We start from the raw sequence: 12,068 nt of genomic DNA on the forward strand, positions 1-12,068 counted from the left end.
GGGAATCGACCGATCCAAGTGGAAATGTTTTAAATGTGGGAAAGAGGGACATCTGAAACGAAATTGTCCAAAGTTAAAAAATAAAAATCAAACCCACAAGGCTAAACAAATGACATGTGAGGATAATGAAAATTCTGAGAGTGCAAACGAAAGTGCATTTGTTGTCAGAGAAAATCAGAATGAAAAAGTGAAACAGGTCGAATGGCTAGTCGATTCTGGAGCGTCAAAACACATGACATGCTCAAAAGAAATACTGCAGGATTACCAGGAATTCACAAATCCACAATCAGTGAAACTGGGCGATGGCAGAGTAGTCGATGCACAAGGACTCGGCACGGTAAAAATGAAAATGACTTTCAAAGTGAGTGATGTCAAAGATGTCACAATGTACGATGTGCTGTATGTTCCCAAGTTGTCAGGGAATCTTTTCTCAGTGGGAGCTGCTGTGAAAAAAGGGAATACTGTGCAGTTCAAGAAGGCCCGGTGCTACATTCGTGGAAAAGATGGAGATCTTCACGGGATGGGAACACAACGATCCGATGGACTATACCAGCTGGATGTGGAGGGGAGTACGCCTGTCCCTCATACAGCAGGAAGTGCATCAGTTGCAGCCAGCCTATGGCATCAAAGACTGGGCCACACTACCATGCTGAAGGAGCTAAAACCTCTGGTGAGTGGAATGGACTTTTCTGCTGAAAAAGAGAACTCCTTCTGTGAAGCGTGCGTGGAGGGCAAGCTGGCTAGGAAGCCATTCAAGTCAGTGGGAGCAATACGCTCAAAGCGAAAACTGCAGCTGATTCATAGTGATGTCTGTGGTCCCATGCAGACTGAATCCATAGGAGGGTCAAAGTATTTCGTGACATTCATTGATGATTACTCAAGATGCTGCAAAGTATACTTCATGAGGCAGAAAAGTGAAGTGCTCAGCAAGTTCAAGGAGTTCGAGAGAACATTCTCCAATGAGTGTGGACAAAGAGTTGCAAGACTGAGAACAGACAACGGTGGGGAATACACGTCGAAAGAATTCCAGGAATATCTGAAAGCTCAAGGCATCCACCATGAAATGTCTGTACCCCATACACCACAGCAAAACGGTGTAGCTGAAAGAAAAAATCGGACTTTAGTTGAAGCAGCAAGGAGTATGCTGTCTCATGCAAAGCTGCCAAACATGTATTGGGCAGAGGCTGTAGCAACAGCAGCCTACGTGCAGAACAGGTTGCCCACATCACTTCTAAAGCAACAGACCCCGTACCAGAGATGGAGTGGAAAAAAGCCGAACATCAGTCACATGAGAGTTTTTGGCTGTGTGGCATATGCACATGTTCCAGAAGCAGAGAGAAGAAAGCTGGACAAGAAAGCGGTGAAGCTTCGCTTCGTGGGATATGCCAACAATGCAAAGGGCTATCGTCTGTGGGATGAGGAGAAAAGGAGAATTCTGATTCGCCGGGACGTCATCTTCAATGAGACCGACTTCGACTGGAAACAGGAAGTGGAAGTGTCTTGTTCAGACAGTGATGCTGGCAGTGGTCCTGATGAGAGAGGAGCATCAGTCAACGATGACACACCAGTCAATGAAGCTCCGAGAGAGTGCGGCAGAGTCAGAAAGCCCCCAACAAGGTATGGCTATGATGAATATGCAGACATAGTGACTGTTGAACATTATGCAAATGTCTGTAGTGTAAATGAGCCAAGTACACTGAAGGAAGCAATGATGAGCTCTAATGCTAAGGAATGGAAGGAAGCAGCTGATTTGGAGTACGAGTCCCTGCTTGAAAATGATACTTGGGACTTAGTGAAATTGCCAAAAGACAGAAAGCCGATAGGTTCGAGATGGGTGTTCAAAGTCAAGCACCATAGTGATGGAGAAGTGGAGAGATACAAGTGCAGACTTGTTGCCAAGGGTTACTCACAGAAGTATGGCGCTGACTATGATGAAACGTTCTCACCTGTTGTACGATTCAGCTCAATTCGTGCATTGCTGTCCTTTGCTGTTCAGAATAACATGCATGTACACCAGATGGATGTCGTTACTGCATTTCTAAATGGACATCTAGAGGAGGAAATCTACATGGAGCAACCAGACGGGTACGTCAAGCCAGGCCAAGAGCACTTGGTGTGCAAGCTGAAAAAGGCAATCTACGGCCTTAAGCAGTCACCTCGCTGCTGGAGTAAGACTTTCACAGAGTTCATGAAAGATCTTGGATTCAACCAGAGCACATCAGATCCCTGTGTGTTCGTGAGAGCTCGACAGGAGCTAGAGATCTTAGCTGTTTATGTCGATGATTTGATTCTGATCACAGAGTCACTGCAGAGCATGAGTGAGTTGAAAGTTGCTCTGAAAAACAGATACAAGATGAAAGACATGGGTGAGTTGTCTTACATACTAGGCATCTCAGTGATTCAAGACAAGACAAACAAGTGTGTGTACCTTCACCAAAAGCATTACATTGAAGCCGTTCTTCAGAAATACGGCATGGATAAAGCAAATCTGGTCACAACCCCAGCTGATGCAAATGTGAAGTTACAGAAAAATGATGGTGTCAGTAAGCCAGTGAACCCAGGTACCTACCAGTCAATTGTAGGAAGCCTGCTGTACGCAGCAATGGCCACCAGGCCAGACATCGCACAAGCAGTGAGTGCTGTGTCAAAGTTCAACGCCGAACCAAACACTGCACACATGACTGCTGTGAAGAGGATTCTTCGCTACCTGAAAGGTACCGCAAACCTCGCTCTCAAGTACCAGAGGTCAGAGTCTGAAACTTTAGTCGGCTTCTCAGACGCTGACTGGGCAGGAGATCAGGATGATCGTCGTTCTACAACCGGAAACGTCTTCCTACTGAGTGGAGGAGCAGTAAGCTGGCTCAGCAAGAAACAGAACACAGTCGCACTGTCAACTGCTGAAGCAGAATACGTCGCTCTCAGCCAGGCAGCACAAGAATGTACCTGGCTTACACGACTTCTGAGTGATCTAGGAATGGACGTTACACCAACAGTGATTCTGGAGGACAACCAAGGAGCTATTGCCATAGCTAAGAATCCAGTTGACCATTCAAGAACAAAGCACATAGACATTCGGTACCACTACATTCGTGAATGTGTGCAGAATGGACAAATTCAACTGCAATACTGTCCTACAGATGATATGAGGGCAGATATCTTGACCAAGCCCTTACCAAAGCAGAAGTTTGAGTATCTTAGGAGAGAAATTGGACTTTGTGCTGTGTAACTCAGATAAGTACAAGTCGTAGGCCAATGTTAAGTATTGTTAGAGCCTAAGGTAAGACTACTGGTAAGTAAGGTAAAAGGAAATAAGGGGAATTAAAATGCTTTGCTAGTTTGTAAGTTTTAAAAAAAAGAAGGGGACTTATAGTCTAAGAGGAGTCTAAGTTTAATACATCTCCTAAGTGATTTAAGTTAAAGAATGTAAGACTTAAGTTTATTGTTAAATTAAGTGGGAGTGTTGTAATACAGTAATTTGACAATGCAGGTTGATGCAGGTCAGAATGTGAAATACTGCCACCTTGTGGTGCTATGTATGCTCCGTGTTTCAGTTCAATAAATGCTCGTGAAACTTCAATAGTAAAAGCTCTGCGGGCCAGATGAAATGGCTCAGCAGGCCGCATGTGACCCCTGGGCCTGAGTTTGCCTACCCTTGCCCTATGGCTTGCTGTTAATGGTTCGATTACATTTTTTTTCACTTTTTAGAAAATCGTTTTCCCCTTAATGACAGGTTATCTTTGAAAGGCTGTGAAATCAAAAGGCTATGAGATGCAACTTGCTATCATACATCAGTATACACCAGAGACACATGGGTGTCAGGAAAATATAGTGAGAATTTGCCATACCACCTGTACCAAAAGCTATTGACATTATTACTGTAGTAGTGATGCAATTATATATGATTGGGAGCATAAATTGCCATATTATATTTTATTTCAATGTTGACTAAAATGGTTATTTTGATGGTGGAACTATGAAATAGAATATTTATCTGAATTAATAATGGCATTTACACCGCTAATGAGACTGTGCTGTAGGCTTCCAGTAGCTTTAATTGACACTGTGGATATCTGTCTGAATGGATGTTCTGGGGGCATATTTAAATCAGCATTCCATAGCAGTGGGTTGTGACACTCGCATATGCATATACTGACATTCAATTACCGACATGCAGGGTGTATGTATGCAAATGACATTTTTAACTAAGACGTTCATAGGCTAATTACTTACTTTAATAGACAGTTGCTGTGTTTACAGGCAAACCAACTACATGTTTATGGATGGACATGTACTGAGGAAGACGCACAGGAGAATCATTCAGCACGTGGCAAAACCATCTAATCATGAAATCAGGTGTGTGACTGATTAGCACTGTTGGTCGTCTGAGATTCCATACTGAGACCACAAGAGTAGCCATTAGTAAAAGTGTATCACATTAACACTAGCCTATAGCAAAAGCCCTGTGTGCTCTTAATAGGTACCTCTGCAATGTTTTGGGTGTTGATTTCATGGATCAGTGGATCCCTGGTGTGCCTCCTGTTTCTGTTACAAAAGAAAATGTCATGTTGTCCCTTCCCTTCCCTTCCCTTCCCTTCCCTTCCCTTCCCTTCCCTTCCCTTCCCTTCCCTTCCCTTCCCTTCATCACAAGCTTTGACTATTTGACTATGGTGGTGGTCCATATGAAGTAGCCAATCTTTGGGCTTTTTGTGCTCACAGGTGTATGTTTAATTATTCTTTGATGGCTGGTAAAAAAAAAGAAATGAGGCAAGAGGATTGATGGGGAAAGTCACTTTGCTATCAAATGGATTATTTCTATAAAATGTCAGTTTGTCTTTTGTTCCTGTGGAGCCGTCCGACTCGTGTGCTCTCATTGTCATAATGTGCTGTGATTAACTTTTAGATAATAGCTGACCGCAGGTGTATTAAAATCATTTTTGTAGGACACTGAATGAATTGAATATATTACAATAAATTAATGACTGTATGGACTTTCAGTCACGTTAACCCCTTCCGCACTGCTCTGAGAATGGGACCAGAGCACTTTTACAGTGAGCATAAATCAGCTATGAATTACAGATACAGGTCGATGGTTTTCGCAGAACACAGAATTAACTCATTCATCAACATTTGTCATCGTTGAAATGGTAAGCGGCATAGAGATGACATAAAGCTGTAAATGTGTGAGTGTGGATTGTAATGGATATCCTGCACGGGGCTGTTTTGATTGGCAACACACACCATAATAACCTCCAGCAGGGTAGGCTCACCCCAGACACTCACTCAAACACTCCCCCTGTCATCTGCAATATTTTTAGATGCACTATAATTGGTGCCATGCTAATCAAGCATTTGTCATTTTGATTTGGACACACACACACTCACAACACGCATGCACGCACACACACACAGACACACACACACACACACACTCTCTCTCTTACTCTGACACACACACACGCACACACTCACACATATGCACACATACACAGCACACACACACACACACACACACACACACACACACACACACACACACACACACACACACACACACACACACACACACACACACACACACACACACACACACACACAGATAGTATTGACTCTGTCTGCCCTCAGTGAAGGAGGAGGTATTGTTTATGTCAACACAAACAGCTACCCTTCATCACTAATGCCAGCATATTAATGTTCTGTAACATCACACCAATTTGTCAGTTCATTGCTGTCAAGGTCAAGTGTTATTAAAATTGAAAGCGCCTTTATTATAAAAGGCAAACACTTGAATGGTCACAATAAAATGACTGACTCTGCACGTTTAGGGGACAAAAACAGAATATGTATGTACATATGCCAATAGAAAATCAGTTAATTGATTCACCTTTGCTCTGTCATAATGCATACATTAATGCATGTCAATGTAAGGTCACATCAGATTTTACTCTTGTATTCTACAAACCTAGATCTTGGGGGGAAATGTATTATTTTCCTCATAATTGTCCGCTACACAGTGGCTGATAAATAAATTATGTAATATAATACTTATTTGTCTAAATTAATAAAGTATTGCTTAGTCAGTGGAGTCTTTCATCTGCCATTTATGCACAATGAAGTAAATTTAGGTGGCCCCTGTAAGCTGCAGCTTCGAACGTAGGTTGTGTGACGTCTCCAAATGTGTTACTTTTCTAAGCTTTTGTGGTATCCGATGCGATGCCATGTTACAGCTTGTTGGTTTGGGGTGCCTTGAAAATTTTCAGTAATTGAAAGGGTGCCTCGCCTAAAAAAAGGTAGGGAAACACTGCCCTACACAACAGCTCGGATAACAGTGCATGTACTATATAGAGACATTTGATACCTTTGCAATACCACATGTCATGTCATGTTCCTTACGTTCCATGTTCCTGCACTCAAAACTTTGGGGGTGCATTAGTTTGACCAGAGAGGTTCTATTATGAACTAAAAGAATCTTTGGTTTGACATGAAAGGTTCCATAGAATCATCAGAGACCTTTCAGGGGTTCACCATCAATGGCAGCTGAAGGTTCATCAGGGAACCTTGTCATTTTTACAGTGTGTATGGCCTCTTTACAAATGTGCTACACTGTGTGATAATATGTTACAGGGCCTAGTTCAGTCATGAAGAGACTATAGTCTTATTATAACGATGCGCACATAACTTTGACACAAAGATAGAAACCTAGAAAAGAATAGGTGTTGACTATTGCCTCAGTCTCTCTCTCTCTCTCTCTCTCTCTCTCTCTCTCTCTCTCTCTCTCTCTCTCTCTCTCTCTCTCTCTCTCTCTCTCTCTCTCTCTCTCTCTCTCTCTCTCTCTCTGCACCCTCACACAGCTGTGGTGCAGTAGGTGATTGATATGAACTGCAGGTGAACCAAAAACAATTCAATATACAATCGAATGGGAGAGCAGGTGAGACTGGGAATGCATTTTGCCCGATGCCCCAGATGTTACCCAGTCAGTCAAAGCAAAGACAAAAAATAACAACCCGTAAAGGCAGAGTAGCCTATGCCATTTTTAGTACAAATTAGTTAACTTCCAGAATGTGTGCTGCCCAATCACAAATGTTACCTTTTTCCATCAGTGTTTCATGAGTATCCACCACCATCAAATTTGAAGTGTTCATTATGACAGTTGACAAAATGACATGTTGCAGACATAAAAGGGTGGATCTTCTACATATATGCCATTTTCAATGTTCAGTAATAGACATCTATAGCTGCAGAAATGTACTGATCTGTAAATATTGGTATTAGTAAATATTGATGAAAAGATCAAATTTAGAAATGGGCCGCATACCGTACTTGCAATGGTCAGCAGAGTTGCAATGCCCACTCTCCACAATCTTAAAACACTATACCTTTCAGAACAGCACAGGAATCCACCACACCAGACATAAGGGCCCATGTACATTCAGCTGATCGCTTTTATTGGCTGTATTACAAACAGTGTTCATGATAATGATGTAACATTGCCACCAGTATTTATTATTTCCAACCCACACACCTCTGTATGACACTGTGTAGGCTACATTATTATTGGTACAACTCCTCCAATAGTGACATCCCACAGCTTTTTTTTCCGGCAATGACAAAATGATTGGTTGGCTGACAAGAGGCAATGTAAAAAGCAAAAACTATAATGAGACCCACCTCACCTCTCCTTTATCATATATTTTGGACATCATGATATCTGACACTGACACTGAGGAGTGTGCACTGTGCACACTTACCATCCCTTTGGACAGTGGCGTAGTCTACTTTTTTGTGGTGGGTATACTGTATATTTGAGCATTTTCTGAGGTGGGTATACTGTATATATTTTTGCTATTCTAAATAATGGATACATCAATTTTAGGTGGGTATACTTAAATCCCTGAAATTTTGAACTGGGTATACTGCATAAACCTGTGTTCTACGTAGACTACACCACTGCCTTTGGAGTAAAGTAATAGTATTCTCACACATGGTATGTTATAAGTTACTAGTCTGTCTGTCACACATCTGCATGCACCAAGTCTAAGCAGGTAACTCAGAACCTTGCAGAAACAATGCTCTGTCGTCACAAAAATCACATTGTTCAGTGTAGCTCAATGGTGCATGGGGACTGTTTACACAGCATGTGGAAACTGCATAGGTGCATGTTCGCTCTCCAAATATTGCCAAGACCTTGCTATCAAAGAGCAAATACGATCTCAGTTTGACTCAATATGTGACTTTATCTCTGAACAATGTCCATAGTTAAGACTCTTTCAAAACAAATTCGAGCAAATATGCTCATACTGTCATACACTCATGATAAGCTACAGATTTTTCAAATAGTTGAGGCACAGCAAACAATTAACATTTATCTTGGCAACTGAAATTGGGACACATGATGAATAATATCAACCGCATTGTTATCACACTGATTGTGAAAGAATGTCAAATTCCTATTCACAGGGCTGTGTGTGACAAATACTTTCTGGCAGACTGATTCAAACAGGGATATTATTCGTTATCATTATTTAAGACAAGCAACATCTAAAACGTAAAAGTTTGTGGAAAGCCTTTTTGAAGTCCTCATTGGACATTGTGTAGATTATTGGGTTGATGAGTGAGTTGAGGTAGCCAAGCCAAGTGAAAAAATCAAAGAGCTCTGGATAAAAGCAGGATTCACACAGTGGAACAACCAGCGTATAGACGAAAAACGGCAACCAACACACAATGTAAGCCCCTAAAATGATACCCAATGTTTTAGTAGCTTTGCGCTCTCTGGCAGCGGAGATTCTCTTCTTCTCCAGAAGCGCATCGGAAAGAGTCACTTGAACCTGGCTCAAATCATTCATCTCCGCCTCGTTCCGGTGTAACGGAGTTGTAGAGGCAACAGATCCCGGGGAGTTAGTCACCAGTTGTGCTGAGGTTAGTCTCTTGCCAACTTTTGGTGACCTTTTAAGTATCCTCTTCCGAGCCTCGACATATATCCTTCCGTAAAGCGCGATGAGCAGCAGCGTGGGGATGTAAAACGCCCCAAACGTGGAGTAAATTGTGTAAAGCATGTTATCAGTGTTCACAGTGCAACTAGTCAAGTCGTCGTTAGCTGGACGCCAGAAGAAAGGTGGAAGTGAAATGGATACGGCGATGATCCAGGCGGTGGCGACCATCCCCGCTGCCCTCGCCTGCGTGCGCCTTTTGGCATACCCAATCGCGTCCGTAATAGCCCAATAGCGATCCAGCGCTATTACGCACAGGTGCAGGATAGATGCCGTGCAGCATGTGATGTCCGAGGACAACCATATGTCGCAGATGATTTGACCAAGAGTCCAAGTCTGGCTTACAGTGTACAGTGCGCATATAGGCATCACTAGGATGGATACCAAGAGGTCCGTCACCGCTAAAGATGCGATGAGAAAGTTTGCCGGTGTGTGCAGCTTCCGCGACTGCGAAATAGTTGCAATGACAAAGGCATTTGCTAATGTTGTGGCCAAAGTTATAGTGCAGAGAATGACAGCCAGACATGCTTGGTAAATAAAATCATTGTGTTTTTCAGCAAGATGGGGTGGGTAAGATCCGTTGGAATGGTTATATCCATGGTATGCGTAATTCGTGGATGTTGGCTTGAAGTTGTTTGGGCGATCCATTCCCTCAGACCCCCTCTCACAAGGTGAAGGTGATTACGGATTTCATCTTGAAATATACTGTAACAGTACGGGTTTTATTATTTCATCCCATTGAAGCAATATCCACCAACATCCTCTCAGCATCGGTACCTTCCCACGACTTTGCAGAAACCATACAAAATCGGAACTTGGATCCTCGCCTCCCTTTTTGCCTCACTCGCAAAAAGTTGAAAGGTTTTCCGCGATAAAGAAATGTAGTTTGTTTTTCAGTTCTTTTCACCTGCATAATGAAATGGTGGTTTCCTAAGCGAATGCAAAAATAAAAATGAAGGTGAGCTTTAACCTTGAAACATTACTATGGAATCCACACGAATGGGATGGGAGGTTCATGACATCTGAATGTAGGATAGCATCCGTTTTTGCTGGTAGGTGGGTTAAAGACTTGGCTTTATATAGCTGACTCCGATGGAACTTGTAGCTTTGATCACTCCTATCTCCTCACTTGAGAGATGCCATCGTCCTCTGGGTCTTAGTGCTATCCCATACAATAGCCTGCGTCTCTTTTATAATCTAACAGACATTATTAATAATTTATGATAGGGATCATAAAGAAAATTGTGAAGATAGATGAAGTAATCTATGATGTTCTGTTGATCTAAGTAGGATACATCTGAAAACACCTGACAAAAAAACCTTTGTAAAGAAAACCCACTGATCAAGACCTTAGTCTCTCTGGACAATGGTTTTTCATGCATTTGAGAACTGACTTTGAATATGCTGCACTTCATTTCACTACCCGCTTTTATAATTCACAGAGCACATATTGTTTTAATTAAAAGTGTCACATCTCTTTAAGTTTTTCATTTTGCTGCAGCATTGTCCTTTCTTCATTTGTTCACTGATTATGACCATGTGCATCATTATGGAGTATAGGCTATACCAGGGGTTTTCAAAGTGGGGGCCGGGGACCCCTGGGGGAGCGGCAAGGGGATGCTAGGGAGGAAAGTTGTTAGGGAATATTAAAATAAATTATTGAAGAAATTGAATAACTAATGTACACCAAAATAAACAAAAATTGAGGCACACAATATTCCCATCAGTTAATTTAATATATCCTAGTGGGGCACTGACTCACAGGCCTAGGACTGTGGTTGTGGGGGGTGCACAGGAAAAGTAGTGCGGCACGACCCATGTAAAGGGGGCCTTGGCTGGAATCTACCGGGGGGGCCTTGGCATGGTTAAGTTTGGGAACCCCTGGGCTATACAGCAGGGGTGGGGAACTGTTTACGGCCCTTGAGGTCATCTTATCCAACCCCCCCCCCCCCCCAACATAATTTAATGTTATGCAGTTTCACATGAAATATGACACTGTTTCGTTGAGAAATGTTAGACATTGCATTTGCAATACATTTGCAACAATTGTGTTCATAGTAGAGGACTTTATAAAATTTGAAGTAACGCCTCAAATGAAAAAGCTTTCCCACCCCTGCTAGAGCATTACCTTCTCTGAAGACAACCTCTTCAGGGCATTTTTTATGTACAGTTCACCCACTAATTAGAAGTCAAAACATGACAGAACCCGGGCTGGACTGGCCATCTGGCATAGCGGACATTTCCCGGTGGGCCCTGCACCCTTGTGGGCCCCTATTTTTAGAAATGCAATATATACCGTATATATTTAATATTTCTGAAAATAGGGGCCCACGAGGATGTAGGGCCCACCGGTGAGTCAGTTCTGCGCTGCTAATTATTAGGGGTCCCTTTAAGCCAAAAGTGCCCGGGCCCTGTTTCTCTCCCGGTCCAGCCCTGGACAGGACCCATGGTCACTCCCCAGCAACACTTTGGGAAATATCACCTAAAAACACCTCTGACAGACTTGCCTAATGATTTGAAGAGAATGCCCTGCTGTCGTAGACTTTTGACTTTTAAACTCCCTTTATTGAAGGGATGGTCTAAGGTTGAAGGTTATGGTCTATATGTACACAAAAATAGTCAACCCCCCATCCCCCACCAACCACCGCCCACCCACCCTAACCCATTAAAATCAACCCATTACCAATGGAAAACCAGCCCGCCACCAGTACTGACAGACCATACCCCTTTGTCCACACACCACTTCTTTGCAAACGTATAAGTATTCTCTGTGACCTGATAGTAAGCGTACTCAACCATAATCCTGCCGTCGTAGAAGAATCGAAGACTAATGAATGTGACTTAGGGTGGCCGTTAAACGTTGTGATCATATAGCCAGCCAATTTTGTTTTACTACTGGTTATTTGTCCTTGTTGAGTTTCACGGGCTTCCAAGCCATTCAGCTGCATGCAGAGTCAGAGACGAGGGACATTAAGATTGCAGCGTCTCAGACAAAAAGCTGACCGTATTGGTTGCTGTGTGCTGTGCGGTGGTCGGCCATGCCTTATCTCTGTGTGCATAGGCAGAGCAGCGCAAACCCCAGGC

At 42.8% G+C, this 12,068-nt stretch overlaps 1 protein-coding gene across 1 annotated transcript; it reads right to left on the reverse strand.

The window, feature by feature from the left end:
- Window positions 1-7,437: 7,437 nt before the first annotated feature.
- On the reverse strand, window positions 7,438-10,007 carry htr1b (5-hydroxytryptamine (serotonin) receptor 1B). The gene has a single exon (XM_063224130.1). It carries the CDS (start codon window positions 9,630-9,632, stop codon window positions 8,520-8,522), a length of 1,113 nt encoding a protein of 370 aa, XP_063080200.1. The 5' UTR covers window positions 9,633-10,007; the 3' UTR covers window positions 7,438-8,519.
- Between the last annotated feature and the right edge of the window lie 2,061 nt (window positions 10,008-12,068).

This window comes from Engraulis encrasicolus, chromosome 19 (genome assembly GCF_034702125.1).
Source record: "Engraulis encrasicolus isolate BLACKSEA-1 chromosome 19, IST_EnEncr_1.0, whole genome shotgun sequence".
Lineage (NCBI taxonomy): Eukaryota > Metazoa > Chordata > Actinopteri > Clupeiformes > Engraulidae > Engraulis > Engraulis encrasicolus.